The 27,638-nt window shown below is 42.3% G+C and overlaps 1 protein-coding gene across 1 annotated transcript; it reads right to left on the reverse strand.

Annotated features, from left to right (window-relative positions):
* Positions 1 to 196: 196 nt before the first annotated feature.
* LOC135506838 (tudor domain-containing protein 7A-like) lies at positions 197 to 24,465 on the reverse strand. Its single transcript, XM_064926235.1, has 23 exons — positions 24,155 to 24,465; positions 23,920 to 23,992; positions 21,505 to 21,651; positions 16,067 to 20,726; positions 15,587 to 15,734; positions 15,102 to 15,339; positions 14,830 to 14,882; positions 14,301 to 14,542; positions 13,617 to 14,094; positions 13,319 to 13,560; positions 12,971 to 13,107; positions 12,513 to 12,702; positions 11,044 to 11,155; positions 10,472 to 10,677; positions 8,464 to 8,598; positions 8,248 to 8,331; positions 7,913 to 8,047; positions 7,644 to 7,748; positions 5,755 to 6,171; positions 2,072 to 2,193; positions 1,646 to 1,806; positions 1,279 to 1,400; positions 197 to 1,021 (listed from the first exon to the last, which is right to left on the reverse strand). The coding sequence occupies exons 4-23, from the start codon at positions 16,265 to 16,267 to the stop codon at positions 923 to 925; spliced, it is 3,627 nt and encodes a 1,208-aa protein (XP_064782307.1). The 5' UTR covers positions 16,268 to 20,726; positions 21,505 to 21,651; positions 23,920 to 23,992; positions 24,155 to 24,465; the 3' UTR covers positions 197 to 922.
* Positions 24,466 to 27,638: the final 3,173 nt, after the last annotated feature.

A 27,638-nucleotide genomic window follows, 5' to 3' on the forward strand; every position in this document is an offset into this window, starting at 1 on the left:
TACCTGTGCATCAGAACAGCAGCAAAAACAATAGTGCGTTTATCGTAAAGAATAAAAACCTTCGTCTTTGAATACAATTTCGTATATTGTTTTAATTTATCTAAATTCATAACACAACTCTCCTTTCATATTCCACTCACGGTATAAACAGCTTAGTAGCTGTTATTGGTAATGAATATTACAATGTATAACAAAGTTGAGCTTTTTAATGAACAATTTATTCAGCCAAGTCTACATTCATCCATTTGAGCCACTTCCTTCAAAAGTAAAGTTAGTACTGTGGGATATCACACACAAAAAGCAAAATAAGTGTCAAAGTCAAATAAATTTCACGCATTTCAAAAGTCAAGGTATTGAACAACAAATTACATACAATTGACTTAAATATATTTAAACTAAAATAATAATTTAGTAAAAGGCAAAAAAAATCACAAGTCAGGACAAACAACTTAAAAGAGATCAACTGCAAAACCAAAAGATGGCGATGAATAATAACTAAATCAGTAAAGAACTTTCTACGCAAAGTATTTGACAGGAGACTGAAACTGAACAATAAAGGACACCTTTTTTACATTACACTTGAACGACATACCCTGCTAAGGAGATCAATGGGGTGGGTACTGTTGTTTAATACCTTTCTCTATATATACACACACACAGCAAATAGATTCACCCCCCCCATACGATCAGAAAAAATCACAGTTCTATGCTTCACACAGTGCTAAGCTGATAGACTGAGCTCCTGCATAAATTCAGGCTCCCCAATGACCTGGGACACTCTGGCAGATCTTTGTGACCTGTGGAATAAGTGAACGGGATACCAACAGTCATGCTACAGCCAGTGGTGTGCATCATTTCAGCATATGTGATATACTCTGGCAGAGTTTAACAGTCTTATGTGGTCTGTCTGTCCAGTCCGGTTCTACGCGGCGGTACTCTGCTCCTCTGGAAAGTCAGCCATGATGTTGTGGACCCAGATGTCTTTCTCCTCCCGAGAAGTGTCCACCAGGTACACTATCATCTTGGAGCATAACGGAAATAAGTCAGTGTTTACATCCAAAATGGCACCCGATTCCCTATGTAGTGCACTGCTTTTGACCAGGGCCCATGGGGGCACTGGTTGTCTGAAACAGACCCTGGTCAAAAGCAGTGCACTATGTAAGGAATAGGGTGCCATTTCAGAGACAACCAGTGACTGTGCTATCCTTTTTGAAATTTGTGTTGCTACTGGCTATATGCATTTTTGTAATTCTCAAATAAATTCAATAAATCAATCACCTTCCTGTCCCAGGGAAGCTCAGCCTCCACCACACACTCCACCTGGGCCACCAGGGGCTTCTTCTCTACGTGGTTCCGGAACACAATGGACGCCGCCTCCGACCACACACACTGCTCCACGCCTGGAGAGGGAAGAGGGTTTATTCAATTTGATTAAATCTTTATTTATCCAGGTTTGTCAGATTGTCTTTTTTTGTTTGTGTCTTTTGCAAGAAGTGTTCAAGATAGCAGCAGAGGTTAGAGGTCAACATGATAGAAATACACTGTTGATAAACTACAAGTCACCAGTCAGACTATTCCAACAGAGAATTGCATGTCCGACACACATTCATTATATGCACAGTATTACCCATTTTCCTGTACTCACCAGCCAGTTGTGCGGTGATTCCCTGGAAGGGCAGCTGTCTGAATGACTCAATGAGGGGCTGAAGCAGGGTGCAGCTAACCAGCTCGTGTTTACCATAGTCCAGCTCGTACACAGACACCAGGCCACTGGACAGAACGTTATTCACCAGCACACGGTGCCAACTGTGGGCACAGGGAGAGGTCAGAGGTCACACAGACCCCAGGCGGTTGGAGAGAACACCCTTGACCAACAGCGTCAACTACGAGGGAAAAGGGTGAACGAAACACTCATGCATTTACTTGACACATTTGAAGTTGATATAGTTGCCTCAGCCATGTGAAAACAACATAAAACCCATAAATCATCTAGGACTAAAAACACGATGAAGTCAACATTGGTATGAAACCAAAACTGTGGAGGCCTCCAAAACCTAATCTGTCCACTCACTTATGGTCCACCTTGGCGGCGTAGACCTCTCCTTTCTGTACATCTCCGGGCCCCGGCGTCTCCTCCCTCTGGTTGTAGTAAAGGACCATCTCTCCCATCAGCACCACCAGCTTGTACAGGTCCTGAGTTTGATTTGACACATTTCAAATATACTGAACACATATTTAAAAACATAACATGCAAGAGTTACAGTTCATATGACACAAATCAGTCAATTTAAATAAATTCATTAGGCACTAATCTATGGATTTCGCATGACTTGGAATACAGATATGCATTGATTGGTCACAGATGCCTTAAAAAAAAAAATTATCTCAGGGATCACAGTATTTTGTGCATTCAAATTTCCATGGATAAAATGCAATTGTGTTCGTTGTCCATACTATAACCCCACCATGGGGTACTCTGTTCACAACGTTATCAGCAAACCGCTCGCCCCCACACCATGCCATACACGTGGTCTGCGGTTGAGAGGCCGGGTGGACGTACTGCCAAATTCTCTAAAACGACATTTGAGTCAGCTTATGGTAGAGAAACTAAAAATTAAATTCTCTGGTAACAGACATTCCCGCAGTCAGTGTGCCAATTGCACACTCCCTCAAAACTTGACACTTCTGTGGCATTGTGTTGTGACAAAACTGCACCTTTTAGAGTGGCCTTTCATTGTCCCGCTGAACAAGTTGGATCTGTGTAATGATCATGCTGTTTAAATCAGCTTCTCGATATGCCACCTCTGTCAGGTGGATTATCATGGCAAAGGAGAAACGCTCACTAACAGGGATGTAAACAAATTTGTGCACAGAATTTGAGAAGCTTTTTTTTTTAACGTATGCAACATTTCTAGGATCTTATTTCAGCTCATAAAACATGGGACCAACACTTTACATGTTGCATATATATTTTGGTTCAGTGTACATAGTTGCCTCAGCCATGCAGGTTTTTTCTGGATCAAAAAAGTGGCTTAGGTGTTGAGCGTGGCCTGGCTGACATTTTCTAACATTTGTCCATGGAGTGGAGACATTTTTACAGTTTTAAAGCAAATTTCCTGCAATTCTATACATTTTCCATGCAGCTGAGATAAATATTGCAGTTCACTGCAAATTTCATGCAATTATACATTTTCTGCCATGGAGCTAAAATATATATTTTTGCTGTTTTAAAGCTAATTACCTGTAATTCTACATTTTTTAAAATGGCTAATATGGTGTTCATTTGGACAAACAAAATAAAATCTATACTGCTATATTCATTGTTGTTTTAACTTTCAATTCTCCTTGTCTAGCTTTTATTTAGGGGATTGTCAGTACTCAAAGATTATATCCCCCAAAAAGATATAGCACCATTATCTTTTCTACATACTTTGTGGTTTTAGTCGTCTTAGTTCACACTGAAAGCAATACTTTTTTTACAGTTTGGACTTCGGGCGGCCCTCCCGAGGATTTCATTGGCAGAGAAATCCCTGTCACGAGAGTTAAACAATACAGACTAAAATATACCAACGCACGATCTCCAAGACCAAACAAAATCAATGTCTAAAGACTAAGCTACTCCATTAACCTCTCGTGTAGGGGGCAGTATTTTCACGTCCGGATGAAAAGCGTGTCAAAAGTAAACTGCCTGTTACTCAGGCCCAGAAGCTAGGATATGCATATAATTTGTAGATTTGGATAGAAAACACTAACGTTTCTAAAACTGTTAAAATTATGTCTGAGTATAACAGAACTGATATGGCAGGCGAAACCCTGAGGACAACCCCCCCCAAAACAAAACGTTTTTTTTTTCAGCCTACCACTGTTTTCAATGGCTGTCACTTTTATTTTAAGGCAAAATCCTCCCAAATTGCAGTTCCTAGGGCTTCCAATAGATGTCAGTCAACCTCTTACACTTATGGTGGCGCTATTTCATTTTTGGAAGAAAAACGTTCCCGTTTTAAACAAGATATTTTGTCACAAAAAGATGCTCGACTATGCATATAATTGCTACTGTTCGAAAGAAAACACTCTGACGTGTCCAGAAATACAAATATCTTCTCTGTGCGTGCCCTTTAACGTGAGCTTCAGGCAAAACCAAGATGACTTGGCATCCAGGAAATGACAAGGATTTTTGAGGCTCTGTCTTTCATGATCTCCTTATATGGCTGTGAACGCAAGAGGAATGAGTCTGCCCTTTCTGTCGTTTCCCCAAGGTGTCTGCAGCATTGTGACGTATTTGTAGGCAGATCGTTGGAAGATTGACCATAAGAGACCACATTTACCACGTGTCCGCCCGGTGTCCTGCGCCGAAATTGGTGCGCAAAAGCAAGCTTCCACGAACTGCATGTCAATGAAGAGATATGTGAAAAAACACCTTGAGGATTGATTCCAAACAACGTTTGCCATGTTTCGGTCGATATTATGTAGTTAATCCGGAAAAGTTTCACGTTGTAGGTGACTGCATTTTCGGTTCGTTAGCCAGGCGCAATGTAGAAAACGGAACGATTTCTCCTACACACAGACGCTTTCAGGAAACACTGCGCATTTGGTATGTGGCTGGGAGTCTCCTCATTGAAAACATCAGAAGCTCTTCAAAGGTAAATGATTTTATTTATTTGGTTATCTGGCTTTTGTGAAAATGTTGCGTGCTACATGCTACACAAAATGCTAAGCTAGCTTTGCATACTCTTACACAAATTAGTCAATTTCTATGGTTCAAAAGCATATTTTGAAAATCTGAGATGACAGTGTTGTTAAGAAAAGGCTAAGCTTGAGAGCAAACGCATTATTTTAATTTTATTTGCGATTTTCAGAAATCGTTAACGTTGCGTTATGCTAATGAGCCTGAGGCTTAGTCACAAACCCGGATCCGGTTTGGGGAGTTTCAAGAAGTTAAGAAAGCGTTTCATGCTGACTTTTGGAAAAATGAGCCAGAAACTGTAGTTTTTCTAGGTGGCTCCCATTTTGGCTGTAGTGTTTCTAAGCACGTGGAAGAGAGTGCGTTCTTTGGTATTTTTCTCCGGTAAATACAATAACGATTCTCCGTCTTAAATTTGATTGTTTATTTACGTATTAGGGTACCCAAGGTTCGATAATAAACGTTGTTTGTAGAAGTTTATTAGTAATGTTTGGGATTCATTTTGTATGCATTTTGATGGAGGGAAACTGGGTGGACTATTTACTGAAGCACGCCAGCTAAACTGAGTTTTTACGGATATGAAGGACATTATCGAACAAAAGGACCATTTGTGATATAACTGGGACCTTTTGGAGTGCCAACAGAAGAAGATCAAAGGTAAGGCATTTATTATATCGCTATTTCTGACTTTTGTGGCGCACCTGCCTGGTTGAAATATGTTTTTCATGCTTTTTGTATGCGGGGCGCTGCCCTCAGATAATCGCATGGTGTGCTTTCGCTGTACAGCCTTTTTGAAATCTGACACAGCGGCTGGATTAACAAGAAGTTAAGCTTTATTTTGATGTATTACACTTGTGAGTTTATGAAAGTTAAATATTTATAATTCTGTAGTTTTAATTTTGTGCTCTGCAATTTCACAGGATGTTGGACAGGTGGGACGCTACCGTAGAGTCCCAAATGGCACCCTTTTCGTTACATAGTGTGCTACGTTTGTGCAAATGTAGTGCACCATGTAGGGAATAGGGTGCCATTTGGGATGCACTAGCCCTTGACAGCTCTCTTGAACTGGTTACCTGCCATGGCTGCAGCACAAAGTGTCCCGGGTGACAGGCCACAGACACGTAGACGTCCATGTTCTGGCCCGCCTGGGGAAGCTCCAAGAGAGGGGGCAGCACCAGCTGCTTCTCTCCCCAAGCAGAGGTGACCAAAGTGGGGTTTGACATGTCCCCAGCACCATCCAGAGGGCTGGGGGTGTTGGTGGAGACAGGGATAGGGCTGCAGGCTGTGCTGTCGAGGGTAAGCTGATCCACCATGTTGGCGACCACGGTGTCGAGGAAACTGAGGGTAGGGAGGCCGTCCTTCTGGGGTCCGGGTTGCTTCCATAGGTCAGAGGTGGCCATCTGGTGGTTAACACTGTTGGTGACATCCTGGGAGCCCTTAGAGGTAAACAGGTAGATGTGCACCAGCTTGTCCTCGTCCAGCGTCGAGATCTATAGAAAAGGAGAGGGTTGAAAATTGCTTGGACATGACATAGGAGAATCAATAACATTCCATTCTAAAGTTCAGCTTGGAGAGCTACAGTGCAAAGGAGAGTTAGAAAGCTTAACAGTACAGAAGGAAAATCAATCCTTCATCTTATGAAGCTTTTTCCTTTACAAACAGTTATATATATATATATATATATATAAAGGTGAAGAGAGGGTTAAAAATCAGTCCAAGTTAGAGGCTTTCATGTAAAAAAATTTAAAAAAAAAATATGATTCACAAGTTCGACATTCCAGTGCCTACTTTCAGTTTGTGGCTTCTGAAAGCTGATGAAAGCTATGCTAATGAGGACAACTCTGTGGCCAAATTCTTCCATTGCGCCAGCTGTGGATCACACCTGCTTCTAATGTCTAATCAACTTGTCTGTCTATGCGTCACTTGTTTCAAGCATTATATATTGCTGCTCGAGGCAAGCAAATTCAATAGTTCTTGATCTAAAAATGTGCCGACTGCAGTTTCCTCCCAAAATACATTCTGAACATTCTGTTCAGTTAGCTGTTACCACACCTGCAGTACAAAAACGGTTGATACAGAGCACTCGGGAAGTATTCAGACCGCTTCACTTTCTCCACATTTTGTTACATTACAGCCTTATTCTAAAATGGATTAAATACTAACGTTTTTTCCCTCAATCTACACACAATACCCCATAATGACAAATCAAAAACAGGTTTTTAGAAATAGAATAGAAGAGTGGCTTCTGTCTGGCCACTTTACGATAAAGGCCTGATTGATGGAGTACTGCAGAGATGGTTGTCCTTCTGGAAGGTTCTCCAATCTCCACAGAGAAACTCTAGAGCTCTGTCAGAGTGACCATCGGATTCTTGGTCATCTCCCTGACCAAGGCCCTTCTCCCCCAATTGCTCAGTTTGGCTGGGCGGACAGATCTAGGAAGAGTCTTGGTGGTTCCAAACTTCTTCCATTTAAGGATGATGGAGGCCACTGTGTTCTTGGGGACCTTCAATGCCTCGGCACAATCCTGTCTCGGAGCGCTACAGACAATTCCTTCGACCTCATGCTTCGTTATTGTTGTTATGCACGGTCAACTGTGGGACCTTATATAGACAGGTGTGTGCCTTTACAAATCATGTCCACTCAATTGAATTTACCACAGGTGGACTCCAATCGAGTTGTAAAAACATGTCAAGGATGATCAATGGAAACGGGATGCACCTGAACTCAATTTCAAGTCTTATAGCAAAGGGTCTGAAAACTTATGTAAATAAGGTAGGTATTTATCAATTTGCACGCAAAAAAACAAACTGTTTTCACTTTATCATTATGGGATAGTGTGTGTAGATTGATGAGGGAAAAAAACTATTTCATCAATTTTGAATAAGGCTGTAATGTAACAAAATGTGGACAAAGTCGAGGGATCTGAAAACTTTAATTGGATCTGTGTGTATGATTGACATACCTTCATGCTACAGTCCATAGAGTTGAGTACAGCACCTCTAAGCCAGAGAACAGCCTCAGGAGTCCAGACCCCCACCTCCAGCTCTACCAGACAACACTTGATCGCCTAGGAAGAAAGTAGTATACTTTAATATCCCATGGAGACATTTACTTGCGACAATGTAAAGGAACGCATGGTGTACAGATAACCTATCACAAACTGTACATCAGACAACAGGAGAGAACACAAGGGATCAATCATCAACACAGCCAGGGGTCTTTCCGTCCAACCTGTGGTGGGATGACCATGAGCTCGTGCAGGAACGAAGGAGGGATCTCTCTCAGCTCTATGACCTCTACAGAGGCCGGGACTCCCAGGTCCACAAATTTGATATCTAGCACTCTGCTACCATGGAGGTTGGTGATCTGACAGGAATACACAGACATACTGTTTGGTTAAAGCAAGCACAGCGCAAAATATAACAGAGCAGAGAATTGGTTTGAAACGCATTAGATTTCACTATTCATTTATTTTGGGGTGAAAAGATGTATTGTCAGAGAACATCCCTTTGGGATAAGTGTTCCTTCTAAGTCTTCACCATGTAGTTTACTCTCTAGTCTCCTACCTCTACTCTGGACCACCTTCCTTTGTACCGGGCCAGGCAGCACTTCCCACAGAACGGAGTGGACACCAGAGACTCTGACGTCACCTGGCAAAGAGACGATCAACAACATATTGTAAATCCCATAACATTATTAGGCTATATGTGTAACAGTAATTTGTTGTCGTCCCCCAAAAAAGAAAACAGAATGGTGTAACTATCCCAACTGTCTTCGTGTACCTGGGTTATGAAGAAGGCCTCGATCTTATCCAGGATCTCATTGAGCTTGACCCGACCTCGGGAGGGCAGCTGGCAGAAGATGGTTCCGTCAGAACACACGTTGGTCACAGACACATTCATATAGGTACTGTTGACCTGGAGGAGAAACCAGACACATTCATATAAACTCAGCAAAAAAAAGAAACGTCCCTTTTTCAGGACCTTGTCTTTCAAAGATAATTCATAAAACTTCACAGATCTTCAGTGTAAAGGGTTTAAAAACTGTTTCCCATGCTTGTTCAATGAACCATAAACAAATAATGAACATGCACCTGTGGAACAGTCGTTAAGACACCAACAGTTTACAGACGGCAATTAATGTCACAGTTATAAAAACTTAGGACACTAAAGAGGCCTTTCTACTGACTGAAAAACACCAAAAGAAAGAAGCCCAGGGTCCCTGCTCACCTGCGTGAACGTGCTTTATGCATGCTGCAAGGAGGCATGAGGACTGCAGATGTGGCCAGGGCAATAAATTGCAATGTCCGTACTGTGAGACGTCTAAGACAGCGCTACTGGGAGACAGGACGGACAGCTGATCGTCCTCGCAGTGGCAGACCACGTGTAACAACACCTGCACAGGATCGGTACAATCGAACATCACACCTGCAGGACAGGTACAGGGTGGCGACAACAACTGCCCGAGTTACACCAGGAACGCACAATCCCTCCATCAGTGCTCAGACTGTTCGCAATAGGCTGGGAGAGGCTGGACTGAGGGCTTGTAGGCCTGTTGTAAGGCAGGACCTCACCGGCAACGTCACCTTTGGGCACAAACCCACCGTCGCTGGACCAGACATGACTGGCAAAAAGTGCTCCTCTGACAAGTCGCGGTTTTGTCTCACGAGGGGTGATGGTCGGATTCGTGTTTATCGTCAAAGGAATGAGCATTAGACAGAGGCTTGTACTCTGGAGCAGGATCGATTTGGAGGTGGAGGGTCCGTCATGGTCTGGGGCGGTGTATCATAGCGTCATCGGACTGAGCTTGTTGTCATTGCATGCAATCTCAATGCTGTGCGTTACAGGGAAGACATCCTCCTCCCTCATGTGGTACCCTTCCTGCAGGCTCATCCTGACATGACCCTCCAGCATGACAATGCCACTGGCCATACTGCTCGTTCTGTGCATGATTTCTTGCAAGACAGGAATGTCAGTGTTCTGCCATGGCCAGCGAATAGCCCGGATCTCAATCCCATTGAGCACGTCTGGGAACTGTTGGATCGGAGGGTGAGGGCTACGGCCACCCACCCCCCAGAAATGTCTGGGAACTTGCAGGTGCCTTGGTGGAAGAGTTTGGTAACATCTCACAACGAACTGGCAAATCTGGTGCAGTCATGAGGAGATGCATTGCAGTACTTAATGCAGCTGGTGGCCACACCAGATACTGATTGTTACTTTTGATTTTGACCCCCTTTGTTCAGGGACAAAGTGTTCAATTTCTGTTGGGTCACATGTCTGTGGAACTTGTTCAGTTTATGTCTTAGTTGTTGAATCTTGTTATGATCATACAAATATTTACACGTTAAGTTTGCTGAAAATAAACACAGTTGACAGTGAGAGGAAGTTGTTGTTTTTTTGCCGAGTTTAGGTACTGTTGACCTGGAGGAGAAACCAGACACATTCAAACTCCATACTTAAGAAATATTGGATAACATGGCACTACATATTCATGAACGCCTAACTGAGAATAAACCCTCATTACAGTGAGATTGAGGTAGATGACTTAACATGGTAAGAGAAAACAGGATAGGAACGCATGCATTTCAGATGGATGAAGGACAGAACACAATATTGCATGTGCTACCTACTGCCGGTGTGCCATAGAACAAGGCTATTAACCTGGAAATGTGCTCCAGTCCAAGGCAGACCCTGTGCTGCTCCCAGCATGCTGTCTGCATGTCCTTTCCATGCAAATTGATCAAATGTGCATTGAAAGGAAAAATGGATACTCTAGAAAACCTATAACAACCTGTAAAGGGTTCTCCATGGCCTTGTCCTGCAGAGCCTTGAGGCAGACAACGTTGATGTTGACCTCATCATCGTGCGATGTGTCGTAGAGCACCACCTGGGGCGGATCAGCGTCGTGCTGCAGCAGCTCCACAAGGAGGATCTTACCTACGGCCAGGGACTCCAGGGTCTGCAGCACAGAGAGCTCCGAGCTGAACTGCTCCAGACCTACACGCAGAGAGGGAGACGCAGAGAGGGAGAAAGATGGTGACAGCAGCATGAGGGAGAGAGAGAGAAGAGAGCGGGAAAGATGGGAGAGAAAGAGATGGAAAAAGAGCGAGAGCGATTAAAATGAACCTCTTGCCCCATATTACACCCCCGAGGTACTTAGATTTGAGAGGATCCCTAAAGGACAAAGAAAGCAGATTAAACACACCAAAACGTGGAATACCACTAACTGCAGTGACGTGTAAATAAACATTACATTTAGCTAACTGCTTGTATTCTCCATCACACAAACTAATTATTTTCATGGACACACTGTAGTTGCGATGCTCAGAAGAGACGGGGGAAACGGGAGTTGAACTTGGTTACCAGCTAGTGTACAAGTAGTCGCCTGGAAGGGCAGCTTGAGGAAGTCGTTCTGCAGCTCCAGTAGTTTGGTTCTACTGAGGACCTCAGAGAAGCCATGGTCCACGTAGTACACCTGTAGAGCAACAACAACAGTTTGGTTATAAACAGGGCCTTGAACTTTCTGTGGTTTGAAAAAATTCAAGGTAGTCTTCTAGTAGTACACCTGCACGGCTGGTTACTGAGAAAACAGGATGTTTAAGTTGTCCACTTAAAACACCTGAGGGGCGACAAATCTGGTTAAACACAGGGTGTAGGTGATGTGGACTGTAACTAAGTCTAGCATAGGAAGGGCCAATAAAACATCCTCATTATTTCCTGCTTCCCATGATTATTTTTTTTCACACTATACTTTAACTTCTCTAGGGTAGGGGGCAGCATTTGGAATTTTGGATGAAAAGCATGCACAAATTAAACTTCCTTCTTCTCGGGCCCAGAAGATAGGATATGTATATAATTAGTATATTTGGATAGAAAACTCTAAAGTTTCCAAAACTGTTAAAATAATGTGAGTATAACAGAACTGATTTGGCAGGCGAAAACATGAGAAAAATCCATTCAGGAAGTAGGATTTTTTTGTTGTTGTTTACTAATCAACGCCATTACAGTATCCATTGACTTAGGACTCAAATTGCAGTTCCTATGCCTTCGACTAGATGTCAACAGTCTTTAGAAATTGTTTCAGTCTTGTATTCTGAAAAATGAGGGAGAAAGAGCAGTCTCAATGAGTGGACCCTGCCGTGTCACAGAGCTTTTTCATGCGACCGAGAGAGTGCCTTTCTTGTTTACCTTTTATATTGACGACGTTATTGTCCGGTTGAAATATTATCGATTATTAAGTCTAAAAACAACCTGAGGATGGAATATAAACATCGTTTGACATGTTTCTATGAACTTTACGGATACAATTTGGATTTTTTGTCTGCTTGTTGTGACTGCGTTTGAGCCTGTGGATTACTGAAGAAAAAGCGAGCAAAACGGAGGTTTTCGGATATAAAGAGACTTTATCAAACAAAAGGAACATTTATTGAATTTTAATTTTCTCCTTCTGACTTGTGTAACTTCTACTTGGTTGGTTACTGTTTGTAATGATTTGTCTGCTGGTCTATGTTCTCAAATAATTGTAAGGTATGCTTTCGCCGTAAAGCATTTTTAAAATCTGACAGTGGTTGGATTCACAAGAAGTTCATCTTTAAACCTATGTTTAATAGTTGTATCTTTCTGAATTTTTATGAGTATTTCTGTATTTGAATTTGGTGATCTGCAATCTCACTGGATGTTGGCCAGGTGGAACGCGAGCATCCCACATACCCTAGAGGTTAAAATCCAACTAAAGAGTTGGCAGAAAAGTATCCTCGTGAGGCCCTTCTAACCCATTACCACACAATTATGGAGATTCTCCATTGAGCTTGCCTCTCCAAGACTATCCTTACCTTGACTTTGTCGGTCATGACCTCACAGACCTGGGCCCTGACGACCTCCTCTCCCCCCTCCACTTTGACGGCCGCCAGTTCGCCAGCTGAGGGGAAGGGGAGGAGCCTCTGAGCGCTGAGCTGGCTGTAGACTGTACTCATGGATTCCTCCAGTGCCTCCAGGGCCTGAGAATAGCCCTCACCTATGTACCTGAGTAAGAAGAGGAAAATTCCCAACATTTTCCTAAAGTGTTCAGGTTTTTCTGAAATCCAGGTTGGAGGATTTCCAGAAGCAACAGGAAATATTGCAGGGGAGGGAATCTTCTAAACAGGAAATTAGAGGCTGCAAAATGCCCTGAAAAGTTAATGAAATGCCCTCGAAATTGCGGTGTCGAAGACAAAAAAATATAAATAAATCCCAGAAATTTCACAAGAAATTTCTCAAAATAAATAGTAAAATGACCAAAGAAATAAGCTACCTGAGGATGACCTGGTCGGTGCTTCTTGCCTCCACCACCAGCACTGAGGGGAACTCCTCCTTGGGGAGCAGCAGAGGAGGAACCATGGGGGTGCTGTTGAGCTTATAACCCGACGGAGAAGACGGGGTGCTGCTCACCTGCATGTCCAAACAACACACTGTTATACAGTTGTGCCAATGTGTTCTCTACCAGTTTCTTCTACTGGACCCGGCTCATGTTATTTGGGAGGGAATCAATTTCAAGAGTCAATTCCGACTCGAGGAATCTGAAATGACTCCGATATGAGATCTCCTGAATAAATGATGAATAAATGAAATAACATTTCTGGAGTGGAACAGGCAGCCCTACCTTGGCCTTGTACTCGGTGGTGGGGCCGTAGAGGATGGCCTTCATCTTGTTGTCGGCCATGGGGTACTCCACGGTGCAGATGTCTAGTAAGAGAGACAGGTTGGACAGGATGTCCTCTGGGAAGGGGACCTTGAAGGTCTCCTGGTAGAGCTTGGGGAGGGCATGGGCCCACAGGCCGTGGCTGTATTTAGACAGCAGCTCCTTCAGTCTGAGGCGCGTCTCCGCAGGGATGCTCACCGCTGTAGGGGAGAGGGGGATTGGGGTGGTGGGGGTAGGGGAGGCCATCCGTGTGAGGGAGGTGAGGAAGGGAGGAGTAGGGGAGGTGGGGATGAGGGAGGGGGAGTAGGGGAGGTGGGGGTAGTTGTTGGCTTCCATGAGGGCGAGGTGGAAGTAGGGGAGGGTCTCCACAAATTACAGGTGGGCGTAGAGAGTAGGTGGGAAGGAGAGGGATTCCACAAGGTAGAGGGGGCAGTTGGAGAGGTGGAGGTATGGGTCGGGGAGTGCTTCCACGAGGGGGCCGGTGGAGTGGGCAAGGTCTGACTCTGGTTCAAGGAGGGGTTCCTCGGTGAGAAAAATAGAGGGGCCAGTTTCACTGGGTTGGCAGTGACTGGTTTGACTGGAGCGGTAGTGATGGGTTTGGCTAGGAGGGACGTGGCTGGTTTTACTGTATAAGGAGCCGTTGGGGGTTTGACTGGTGAGAGAGCAAGGCTGGGGGGTTTGGACTGAGGGGGGTACACCAGCCTATCTGCTCGATTGGTACTAACAGGCTTCTCAACCTGAAACACAAAGTGTCAATCGATGCATCAAAGTGCATTTTTAAAGTACATAAAACACTACAGTAAAACAGTACGACTTTCTAATGTTCTGTAAATCTGTGGGGGGGGGGGAGAAAGTGGTAACTATTCTATAATCTCAAAACATTTCCTTTTGTTGCTGATAGAAGGGAATCAAAGATAATATGATTTTCCTACTAGATACTTACGAAGCAGATGTGTGTCCAGTTCTCCAGGTCTATGACTGCTTGGCCAGGTAGGTCCTGTTTGTGCATGTCCCGGTACACAGTGGGCAGCTTGGAGAGCCACAGACCACTGCAGTACTTCTTCAGCACCTCAGAGATCCGATTCTGCACAACCTGGGGGTTGTAGTCTCCCGGCTGAAGGGCTTTGGGCGTCGGACGAGGGACGTTACTGATGGTAATGGAGAGAGCTGGGAAACTGGAGAGAGCTGGGAAATAGGATGAAACGATGGCATGTTATTAATACGTAGTATACCAGCCACAGTCATGTTCAGTAGGGTGAAAACGGTTTCAAATGTTTTGTACAGTAACACTACCACCACTAAAGTGTTCAGAGGACACTAACCAGATGCCCTCCAGGGGGAGACAAAGCATACACTTCCTAGGAGAAATATTCTTAGTCTGGGATTTCAGACAAAATCTCCACTATGAATCTGCTGTCATGCAATTAGCCAAATCTCCAACTAGAGAAAGATGGGTCTCACTTGAGACTTACCAGGAGCTTTTTGGGTGGTACTCGAAATGTGATGGTTGACTTGTTTCACCAGTCTAGAAGAAAAGGTACATTTCTTAACTGGTCTGAAGAAAGATAGAGGGATAGTAACATCTGGTGGTATTATTTGAATGCAGAGAAGACATTTGTCAATAACATTAAATAAAATGACATTGAATATGGTATAATGTCACAAACCATCTACACCTTACACATTGGTGTGTGTTAATGCCCTCCACACCTCTCATACTAAAGCATGTGTTCCTTCCACTCACCTTTCACTCGGTTTCACCTGAGTGATGGGCTCCCTGTTCTGACTCTGCGGTGCCGGAGCAGGGGGGTTGGCCCGCTCGTCATGCTGGCTGTACATCTTCCTGATGTCTCCCCCAGCACTGAAGCCTCCACAGATGTTGTAGTTCCGCGGCCGTGAGGGTCCCATGGAGGAGTACGGCTGGCTCCAGCCGGAGCGCACTGGAGCACGGTCGGGCTGACGCAGGGACGTCCGAGGCTTCTCTGGAGACGAGGGGAGAGATGGAAGGGGTAGATGTCAGTGATGATAGCACCCTGCTTCACTTTTTCACTCACTGATTTTATTCATATGTGTAAAGAATCAGGAGTGAGAGGAATATAATTTGTCTGAAAGCTTTTTGTTGAAATTCAAGTTCTCAAAGGAATAGTAAACTGGACCATCAAGGAAAGACATTCAGAAAAGAACAATTCTCAGATGACGCAGACTGGGACAAGGACAGACGAGACCTACCATAGAACACAAAATGTGAAGCCAATTTCGACCTCATCCGACAGTTCAGCATCTGGGATCTGCCAGGTGCCCTCTTGCTGGACTTCTGACGGGCGACCAGCTGAGCAATGTGGGCCGTTTCTTGACAGACTGCAGCGAAACACATTATCTACAGGAGGAATATGGAGAGTACACGCTCATACAAAGTGACACATATTGGCTTAAAACCTAAATCTGACTAGCTCAACTCTCCTCAAACTCCAAATATGTCCTTCCTCCTAAAATGTGCACGTCTTCACTTCCCTTCATAGATTTAAAAGGAAAGTGGCCAATAGAAAAGGAACCGGCTGGTGTAAGGGAAATGCTGCTTGCTCCTGTGGGGCACAGGCAGATTTCACACCTCGTCGGCTCGGGATTCAAACCAGCGACCTTTCAGTTACTGGCCCAGTGCTTTTTATCACTAGGCTACCATCCCCCCGTTTATTGGGAGTTAGGCCTTACCTCCCCCATGCGATTCTCCATCCTGACCACGGAGGGGATACTGCGGAGGAAGCACTCCAGTGAAGGGTAACCCAGCTTTCGGTCAGGGATGAACTCCCCCGTCAGCGACCTGTATTCCCCCTGCAGCCGCGTGATGGACACCCCGTTCTTATTGGCCTGGAGGACAGCCCGGAGCATCTTCTTCATCAGATCGTCAGACATCCTGACACCTGGTCAGGAACATAATGAAGGCCGCTGTCAGTGTCAACACAAAATTAGTCCCGTTAACTACTTTGTATTGCAGCGCCATTTTGTTCCGTCTTAAATACAAACAAATGGAGCCAACTTAAATTATGACTAGAATGAATGTCCAATCATTGCGCTAGATAGTCAAGACAGTTGTGTTCTAGTCACCAAACACACACTTATACACACTTACCAAGTCCTCAACTACTGAGACATGTGCTAGCCAACTTAAATACTTGAGCTGCCGATATGTAGCTAAGTTACCGTTGCCTAGAAATATCCAACTCAATAACTAGCTAGCTATACGGGTGCCCACATAGGCTACAGCTTCCCAGTGTTTGTTGTTAGCCAACTAAACAAAAGTAGCGATTGCAGCAGAGATGTTTAGAAAGGTTACAAAAGTTTGCTTTGATTGTAGGTTGAACTGGTTGAATAACGTTAGTGTGGCATTTGTCATAGGAGGCCGCCGATCTTTGGGCGGTCAAACATGTTTTTCAAAGTAACTTTTCCTGTAAACATCCAATGTCAGTCCTTACACTATAACACTCTCTACGAATATGCTATACAGCCTTAGCGTTGTTGGCGAAAACATGATATCTAGCTAGCCAACGTCTGCTAACGTTAACTAGAAGTTCTTGTAACTAAAGTACCCAGGCTTCAAACTAACGTTAGCTCCATGGCTATTATTAACAGTCCAAGGACGTATAATACGTTGTATTTCATATTGGCTCATACTGATTACCTGGGACTGTTATTAGCTTCAATCAATGAACAAACTTTACTGAGTCACTGTCTCCCCAGAACTGTTCTCAAATGAACGTTCGCGCGCAAGGCGCCCACGTGCCCTCAAATTCAGATGGTCAAATGTAATAATTATCGGGAATCACCGCAGCTTTTAGTAAATATGTGATTTATTTTATTGTAAGACATTTACACAAATGTAATTATTTATTTTCAAGTCAAAGATACTCAATTACAATCATTGATGCAACCGATATACAGTACGCGTGGAATACTGCTGGAAGTAGTTTGGTGTTGCAGATTTGTTTTTGTTTTTGCATGTGCTGAAGACTTCTATATCACTCTGCTAATACATGACTAGTAAAGGCCCAGCGTACTACTTTTGTGATGTTTTTTTTTTTTTTTAACTATGTGGAAACTGAAATGGTCTATTCATTCCTTTTCGAAGACACTCTTATCCAGAGCAACTTACATTGTCATACTGGTTCCCCATGGGATTCAAACCCACAACCCAGCGGCATGCTCTACCAACTGAGCCACATAATCACAAACCACTTGATCTCTCAACGTACTCAATTACTTTGTTTTTCTTTCATGGTGATGGAAAGTCTACAGGTACAAACCAAGATGATTATTATCCATATATATATTTTTTAATGTAATGTTTATTTAACTAGGTAAGTCAGTTATTAAGAACAAATTCTTATTTACAATGACAGCCTACACCTGCCAAATTGTGCGCTGCTCTACTCCCAATCACAGCCGGTTGTGATACAGCCTGGAGTCGAACCAGGGTGTATGTAATGACGCCGCAATCGTTGAGATGCAGTGCATTAGATCGTTGCGCTACTTTGCATGACCAGCCTATGTACTACACAGCAATGTACATTTACCTTAAGTGGTTTTTAAGGATGGTAAATTAATACTGCATAAAAAGGGGTTGTTTTCAATGTCATTTGATCAATAAAAATATTTAATTTGATATGGATGTTTTGTGTCTTTGCCCATAACTTTGCACCTTTAATGTGAGGACATGGTTTTGTTCTTTCTGTATCCCTTTAGAATGACTACTGAATCCTGCAAGATACTGTTCATAATTATACAACTAGTTTTTTTTGCCAAAGCAGAGGTGCTGAAACATAATTTTTTTTGCTTGAGCTACAGACATCTATATTCGTCTGCTAATACTAGTAAAGGCCCAGTGCACTACTTTGTGAGAAGAAAACATCTTTTTTTTTTTAATAACTTTTTAAAATGTGTATGCAGTACCAGTGAAAAGTTTGGATACACCTACTTATTCAAGGGGTTTTCTTTATTTTTACTATGTTCTAAATTGTAGAATAATAGTGAAGATATCAAAACTATGAAGTAACACATATGGAATCATTTACGAACTAAAAAAAAAATTAAACAAATAAAAAATAGATTTGAGATTCTTCAAGGAATCCAGCCTTTGCCTTGATGACAGCTTTGTACACTCGTATCATTCTCTCAACCAGCTTCACCTGGAATGCTTTTCCAGCAGTCTTGAAGGAGTTCCCACATAAGCTGAGCACTTGTTGGCTGCTTCCCCTTCACTCTGCGTTCCAACTCATCCCAAACCATCTCAATTGGGTTGAGGTTGGGTGATTGTGGAGGCCAGGTCATCTGATGCAGCACTCCATCACTCTCCTCCTTGGTCAAATACCCCTTACACAGCCTGGAGGTGTTTTGGGTCATTGTTCTGCTGAAAAACAAATGATAGTCCCACTATGCGCAAACCAGATGGGATGGCGTATTGCTGCAGAATACTGTGGTAGCTATGCTGGTAGGTGTGCCTTGAATTCAAAATAAATCACAGACAGTGTCACCAGCAAAGTACCATCACACCTCCTCCTCCATGCTTCACAGTGAAAACCACACATGCGTCGATCATCCGTTCACCTACTCTGCGTCTCACAAAGATACAGCTTTTGGAACCAAAAATCTCAAATCGGGACTCATCAGACCAAAGGACAGATTTCTATCGGTTAAATGTCTATTGCTCGTGTTTCTGGCCCAATCAAGTCTCTTCTTCTTATTGATGTCCTTTAGAAGTGGTTTCTTTGCAGCAATTCGACCATGAAGGCCGGATTCAGGCTGTCTCCTCTGAACAGTTGATGTTAAGATGTGTCTGTTACTTCATCTCTGTCAAGCATTTATTTGGGCTGCAATTTCTGAGGCTAGTAACTCCAATGAACTTATCCTCTGCAGCAGAGGTAATTCTGGGCCTTCCATTCCTGTAGAGGTCCTCATGAGAGCCAGTTTCATCATAGCGCTTGATGGTTTTTGCGACTGCACTTGATGAAACTTGTTCTTGTTCTTGAAAGGTTCCACATTGACTGACCGTCATGTCTTGAAGTAATGATGAACTGTCGTTTCTCTTTGCATATTTGAGCTGTTCTTGCCATGATATGGATTTGGACTTTTACCAAATAGGGCTTTCTGTGTACCAACCCTACCTTGCCACAACACAACTGATTGGCTCAAACGCATTAAGAAGGAATGAAATTCCACAAATGAATTTTTAACAAAGCACACCTGTTAATTGTAATGCATTCCAGGTGACTACCTCATGAAGCTGGTTGAGCGAATACTAAGAGTGTGCAAAGCTGTCATCAAGGCAAAAGGTGGCTATTTTGAAGAATCTCAAATATAAATATATTTTGATTTGTTTAATTGAATAAGACTTTTTTGATTACTACATGATTCCATGTGTTATTTCATAGTTTTGATGTCTTCACTATTATTCTACAATGTAGAAAATAGTAAAACATTACGAAAAATCCTTGAATGAGTAGGTGTGTCCAAACTTTTGACTGGTACTGTATATTTTTTATTCAGATTTTTCAGAGAGTGCTGCAACACCCTCAGCACCTCTACTTCCTGTGGCTACGTGGACTAGTAAAAACAAATGGACCGTTATGAGGTAAAAACATAACTATGTCCAATTTGTCCTATCATTTTTCACAGTAGGAGTAATTATGTAGGTATTTCCGAATTTATAATGCTTTAATCCTATTAGCCTAATGGTTAGAACATTGGCCCAGTAACTGAAAGTTTGCTGGATAGAATCCCCGAGCTGACAAGGTAAGAATCTGTTGTTCTGCCCTTGAGCAAGGCAGTTAACCCATTGTTCCCTGGGTGCCAAAGATGTAGATGTCAATTAAGCCAGCCCCCGGCACCTCTCTGATTCAGAGGGGTTGGGTTAAATGCAGAAGACACATTTCAGTTGTTCAACTGACCAGTTATCCCCATTTCCCATGATTCATCACATACAAAACAATGCATTGTAAGAGCTTGGCCTGTAGTATCAAATGTAGCACCCATGAGCCAAAAAGGTGTCCTCGAAATGTGTGTAGGCCTACTAAATGTTATGTCACATTATTGTACTACACTATTTCAGGCTGCGCATGTATAAGCCATGAGCAGAATCAGTCAGTTAATGCCTGCCCATTGGCCGTCGTCTGATCTGATGTAACTGCTGTGGCTGTCGTCTCTGGTGCCTGTCCCATCTGTTCGGTCTGAGAGGCCAGCAGCCAGGCTTGGACAACAGTGTCCTGGTGAGTGGGACTGGAGGAGGTCCTGTTCTTCCTCAGGAGGATCAGTCATGGGTTCTTCATCAGACTGTAGAGGAGCATCCATCGCCGCCTGGCCCGACTTCCACAGGCTGAATCTGCAACACAGTGGTATTAGAGAGAACTTCCACAGGCTGAATCTGCAACACAGTGGTATTAGAGAGAACTTCCACAGGCTGAATCTGCAACACAGTGGTATTAGAGAGAACTTCCACAGGCTGAATCTGCAACACAGTGGTATTAGAGAGAACTTCCACAGGCTGAATCTGCAACACAGTGGTATTAGAGAGAACTTCCACAGGCTGAATCTGCAACCCAGTGGTTTTAGTGAGAGACTGACATGATCTACAAATAATTATTACGTGTCCTAGCATTCATATTTCAGGTCTAAAATGTCACTTGTGTGAGGCGTCCAGGATGTGCTTATTTGTCTGTTTTGATCAACAGTCTGTGATGGGCTACTAAGGTTTGTAGTGGTGGGAAAAGTACATAATTGTAATACTTGAGTAAAAGTAAAGATACCGTAGTATAAAATTACTTGAGTTAAAGTGAAAGTCACCCAGTAACAGTCTAAAATTATTTGGTTTTAAATATACTTAAGTATCAAAAGTAAATAAAATTGCTAAAATATAAATAGTAAAGTACACACACCCCAAAAAGCTACTTAAGTAGTACTTTAAAGTATTTTTACTTAGGTACTTTACACCCCTGGAGGTTAGTATGATTTGTGCTCTCAAAACCTTCTGATCTCTCAAGTACTATTTAGTCTAATACACACTCACATGATGAGAGACTTCAACCTACACTAAATGATCTTTCAAACATCCCATTCTTTTGATCTGCAGCTGTGTTCATGACATCTTGACGTTAACTGACCTGGCGAAGGTGTGTTGTTGAACGTGGAGTATGATTCTGCCTCTGTGGTCCTCTGTTGTCTCTCCAGGAGAAGATGGCAGAAACACACCATGACAGGGTTGTTGTGGTAGTGGTCTGTGAAAATCATCCTGATCCAAGTGCTGTAACCTGAAATAGACAGTCAAAGAGTTACATTCTATAGGACGTGGACTTGCCACACAATCTTTGTCATTCAAATCCAGTGAAATGCTGCCACCTTCTGTATAAATAAAATATGACGATGACGAACTATGTAGAATACACAAAAGAGAGCAAAGTCTAGGGTTGCAAAATTCCGGGAACTTTCAATAAATTCCCTGGTTTTCCCGAAATCCTGGTTAGAGGATTCCCGTAATCATAAGCTAAATTTCTGGGAAACCAGGAAATGTATTATTTAAATCTAACTTATATTTGCTTTGTAGCCTTTGTGTGTTTTTGTTATGTACAGGCTTCCTTCTTCTCTCTCTGTCATTTAGGTTAGTATCGTGGACTAACTACAATGTTTATCCATCCTCAGTTGTCTCCTATCACAGCCATTTGACTCTGTAACTATTTTAAAGTCACCATTGGCCTCATGGTGAAATCCCTGAGCGGTTTCCTTCCTTTCTGGCAACTTGAGTTAAGAAGGATACCTGTATCTTTGTAGTGACTGGGTTTATTGATACACCATCCAAAGTGTAATTAATAACTTCACCATGCTCAAAAGATATTCAATGTCTGCATTTTTTCTACCAATAGGTGCCCTTCTTTGTAAGGCATTGGAAAAAATAAGCTGTGTTTGAAATTCACTGCTCGGCTGAAGGACCTTACAGATAATTGTATGTTTGGGGTACAGAGATGAGGTAGTCATTCAAAAATCATGTTAAACACTATTATTGCACACGGAGCCAATCCAACTTATTATGTGTCTTGTTAAGCACATTTTTACTCCTAAACTTATTTAGGCTTGCCATAACAAAAGGGTTGAACACTTTGTTTTGTAATGAATTTGTAAAAAAATATACAAACATCATTCCACTTTGACATTATGGGGTATTGTGTGTACAGTAGGCCAGTGATACAAAATCTCAATATAATCCATTTTAAATTCAGGCTGTAACACAAAATATGGAAAAAGTCAAGGGGTGTGAATACTTTCTGTAGGCACTGTTGAATAAATGATAATGTTTCCGAAAAATAGCATTGTCTTATTACATAAGCATGCCTATAGCAAAAACACAGTCAAACATACTATATCTTACTGTACTAAAGGAGCTATCTACAACCTAAAAGGGTTATTTAGCTGTCCCCATAGGAGAACCCTTTGAATAACTCTTTTTGATTCCAGGATGACCCCTTTAAGGGTTCCATGTAGGCCCCTTTCCACAGAGAATTCTACGTGGGACCCAAAAGGCTTCTACGTGGAACCAAAAAGGGTTTTCCCTGGAACCAAAAAGAGTTCTCCTATGGGGACAGCCAAACCCTTTTTTCTAAGAATGTTGTGTTACTGGCACCAGTGGATGTTGGTAACACTTTACATGACACATTATGATACAGTCATAACCATGTCATAACAGCTGATATAATGTGTCATAACCTGTCATAATATGGTCATAACACTTTCATGACACATATTTGTAGACCTGATGTGACATATATTGGGTTATTTTATGGCTGGTTATCACACCTACATAAGAGTGTTAAAACCGACAAAACCTACCACACAAGGCAAAACATTCCATTACACCATAGCCTACTTGTCAAACAGTATTTCTATGTAATATAACATTTTCTGAAATGGACCATATTGAATTATCATTGTAATTGTGCACACATTGATGTCAGACATGTACCTACCCCAATGCTCTGTTGACTGGGATCAATGCAGGAGCAGATTTCAGGAGCAGGACAAGACACCCTCTTTTTGACTGATGACTGACATAAGGGCATGTACCTATCTGGCTTACATGATTCTGATCATACTGGTCATAATGCTTCTTGACAGTGTCATAAAGTGTATTTTCTTAGTCCAAGTAAAGTAACACAGGATGGTCATAATGCTTCTCAACAGTGTCGTGAAGTGTGAAAACATAACTTTAAAGGAATTCAATACAACAACAAAGGATAAGAAGCAAACTTTCAAAAGAAAGGAAACTTCTTTGCCGGGCAAAAACACATTTGATTAAATGTGGGTTTTGACACTCTTATGTAGGGTCACAATCAGCCACAAAATAACGCAATATATGTCACAACAGGGGTAAATATATGGGTCATGACAGTGTGATGATCATATTATGACAGGTTATGACAAGTTATGTCAGCCGTCATGACATATTGTGACATGGTTATGACGCTAGGTGTCAAGTAAAGTGTTACCTGGATGTTAACGTACTGTATGAGGACACAGAGACCCCTTACCGACGGAACGAGAGAATAGTGTAAGAAGAGGTCCATGGGTACCCCACTGTCACAGGTCTGGTTAGGAGAGCCCCTTCAAGACAACAAATAAATAAACAATTAAAAAAGGAAAGTTGACTTTCAGACTGAATAATGCATTTCCTCCATGAACGAGTCAGTAAGTGGTACAGATTTAGTTATCAAGCATCCCTTTATAACTGACACAGTGGTTAGCCAAAATTTGAATTGCACTCACATGTTGCTTCATATCGTGTCGGGACCACTTTCAACGAGGAAGGGAGTAACATAAAAGATAGTACTTTCTGTTATCGCGTTTAAGAAATATCTACTGATAGCTCTCAAAGCCCCGTTTCCTAGTTGCAGTCACGTGACGTACCTTTGACCCCAAACGCCAAACTATACAAGTGGCACCTTGTGCTCGCTTATTGACTGACATGTTACCGTGCAATTGCACTGTCAACAGAGAGCGCAGTAACAGATAACCAACGGGATCGATTCCCTTGAGGTTTTCTCCCTCCAAAGGATAGTTTATTTTCCTGTGAGTTTATCATTACCAAGCTCGTCACTCGTCCTCACTGTAAAAGGAATTATTGTATGGGATATTTTTCAACAGTGCTTTGCGGAACAGTAAGAAACAAAATGTTTTATTTTGAGGAAGCAGTGCTTTGACGGTTGAGTGCATTCGAAAAACTCCATCATTTAGGTTAGCGTTGTGGAATAAGTCCAATGTTGTTGATCCATCCTCAGTTTTCTCCTATCACAGCCATTAAACTTTGTAACTGTTTCAAAGTCACCAGAGGAGTCTCCCAGGCAACTGAGTTAGGAAGGACGCCTGCATCTTTGTAGTGACTGGGCGTATTAATAAACCATCCAAAGAGTAATTCATAACTTCACCCTGCTCAAAGAGATCATCAATGTCTACTTTTAGAAAATATACAGTACAAGTCAAAAGTTTGGACACACCTACTCATTCAATGGGTTTTCTTTATTTTTTACTATGTTCTACATTGTCGAATAATAGTGAAGACGTCAAACTGTGAAATAACACATATGGAATCATGTAGTAACCAAAAAAGTGTGAAACAAATCACAATATTTACATTTACATTTAAGTCATTTAGCAGACTATTTGAGATTCTTCAAAGTAGCCACCCTTTACTTTGATGACAGCTTTGAACACTCTTGGCATTCTCTCAACCAGCTTCATTTTATTTACTTATTTTACCTTTATTTAACTAGGCAAGTCAGTTAAGAACAAATTCTTATTTTCAATGATGGCCTAGGAACAGTGGGTTAAGTCACCTGGAATGCATTTCAATTAACAGGTATGCCCTGTTAAAAGTTTATGTTTGAACAATCAATTGTGTTGTGACAAGGTAGGGGTGTTATACAGAATATAGCCCTATTAGGTAAAATACCAAGACCTGCTCAAATAAGCAAAAAGAAACAACAGTCCATCATTACATTAAAACATAAAGGTCAGTTAATGCGGAAAATGTCAAGATCTTTTAAAGTTTCTTCAAGTGCAGTTGCAAAAAACATCAAGCGCTGTCTCATGAGGACCACCACAGGAAAGTAAGTTAAATAGTTAAATCTGCTGCAGAGGATACATTCATTAGCATTAATTGCAGCTCAAATAAATGCTTCACAGAGTAACAGACATCAATTGTTAACGTCAACTGTTCAAATGAGACTGCGTTAATCAGGCCTTCATGGTCAAATTGCTGCAAAGAAACCACCATAAGAAGAGACTTGATTGGGCCAAGAAACACGACTGGTGGAAATCTGTCCTCTGGTCTGATGAGTCCAAATTTTAGATTTTTGGTTAAAACCGCCATGTCTTTGTGAGACGCAGAGTAGGTGAACGGATGATCTCCGCGTGTGTGGTTCCCACCATGAAGCATGGAGGACGAGGTGTGATGGTGTGGGGGTGCTGTGCTGGTGGCACTGTCAGTGATTTATTTGGAATTAAAGGCATACTTAACCAGCATGGCTAGCACATCATTCTGCAGTGATATGCCATCCCATCTGGTTTGTGCTTAGTGGGTCTATCATTTGTTTTTCAACAGGACAATGACCCAACACACCTCCAGGTTGTGTAAGGGCTATTTGACCAAGAAGGATAGGGATGTAGTGCTGCATCAAATGACCTGACCTCCACAATCACTCGACGTCAACCCAATTGAGATGGTTTGGGATGGGGCTTCCCGGGTGGCGCAATGATTAAGGGCGCTGTACTGCAGCACCAGCTGTGCCATCAGAGTCCCTGGGTTTGCGCCCAGGCTCTGTCGTAACCGCCCGGTCCGTGGGGCAACGCACAATTGGCCTAGTGTCTTCCGGGTTAGGGAGGGCTTGGTCGGTAGGGATGTCCTTGTCTCATCGCGCACCAGCGACCCCTGTGGCGGGCCGGGCGCGTGCGCGCTAACCAGGGTTGCATGGTGTTTCCTCCGACACATTGAAAGGCTGGCTTCCGGGTTGGATGCACACTGTGTTAAGAAGCAGTGCGGCTTGGTTGGGTTGTGTATCGGAGGACGCATGACTTTCAACCTTCGTCTCTCCCGAGCCCGTACGGGAGTTGTAGCGATGAGACAAGATAGTAGCTACTACAACAATTGGATACCACGAAATTGGGGAGAAAAAGGGGTACATTTTTTACAACAAAAAACAACAAAAAAAGAGATGGTTTGGGATGAGTTGGACCGCAGAGTGAAGGAAAAGCAGCCAACAAGTGCTCAGCAAATGTAGGAACTCCTTCAAGACTGTCAGAAAAGCATTCCAGGTGAAGCTGGTTGAGAGAATGCCAAGAGTGTAAAAAGCTGTCATCAAGGCAAAGTGGCTACTTTGAAGAATATAAAATATATTTGGATTAGTTTCACAATTTTTGGGGTTACTACATGATTCCATATGTGTTATTTCATAGTTTTGATGTCTTCAATTCAATTATGTAGAAAATAGTAAAAAATAAAGAAAAACCCTTGAATGAGTAGGTGTGTCCCAGCTTTTGACTGGTACTATATATATATATATATATATATTTATTTTTTTACCCTTCTTTGTGAAGCATTGGAAAACCTCCCTCGTCGTTGTGTTTGAATCTGTGTTTGTAATACACTGCTCGACAGAGGGACTTTATAGATAATTGTGTGTGGGGTAAAAGATAATGTAAGTCATTTAAAAATCATGTTAAACACTATTGTTGCACACAGTGAGACCATGCAACGTATTATGTGACTTGTTAAGCACAGTTTTACTCCTGAACATATTTCGGCTTGCTCTAACAAAGGGTTTGAATACTAATTGACTCAAGACATTTAAGCTTTTTATTTTTTATAATTTGTAAAAAATGTCTAAAAACCTAATTTCACTTTGACATTATGGGGTATTGTTTGTAGGCCACTGACACAAAATCTCAATTGAATCCATTTTAAATTCAGGCTGTAACACAACAAAAAAATGTGGAAGAATTCAAGTGGTGTGAATACTTTCTGAAGGGACTGTAGTTACAGCAGATAATTATAGACTAACGTGTGACATTTACTTAAATAAATATGTTACTTAAACATGCTTGGTTAACTCACGTTCCCTTCCCCAAAAGGGAATGCATCTGTCTGTGTCTTCCGGCACATAGTCATGTTTATTCTATATCAATCCATATGCACAGTAAATCAAATACAGGAAAATAATTCATTTTCACTCTACCATAGTCCAGTGGTGGCTGG

The sequence above is a fragment of the Oncorhynchus masou genome, chromosome 20, assembly GCF_036934945.1.
Source record: "Oncorhynchus masou masou isolate Uvic2021 chromosome 20, UVic_Omas_1.1, whole genome shotgun sequence".
Lineage (NCBI taxonomy): Eukaryota > Metazoa > Chordata > Actinopteri > Salmoniformes > Salmonidae > Oncorhynchus > Oncorhynchus masou.

Bases quoted from the DNA above. Each gene is read 5' to 3' on its own strand.
- LOC135506838 (XM_064926235.1), bottom strand. From the start codon at position 16,267: ATGTCTGACGATCTGATGAAGAAGATGCTCCGGGCTGTCCTCCAGGCC. The intron at 14,543-14,829 runs GTAAGTCTCAAG...CCTATTTCCCAG, and splicing joins TACCACCCAAAAAGCTCCTG to CTCTCTCCAGTTTCCCAGCT. The intron at 14,095-14,300 runs GTAAGTATCTAG...TTTGTGTTTCAG, and splicing joins ACTGGACACACATCTGCTTC to GTTGAGAAGCCTGTTAGTAC.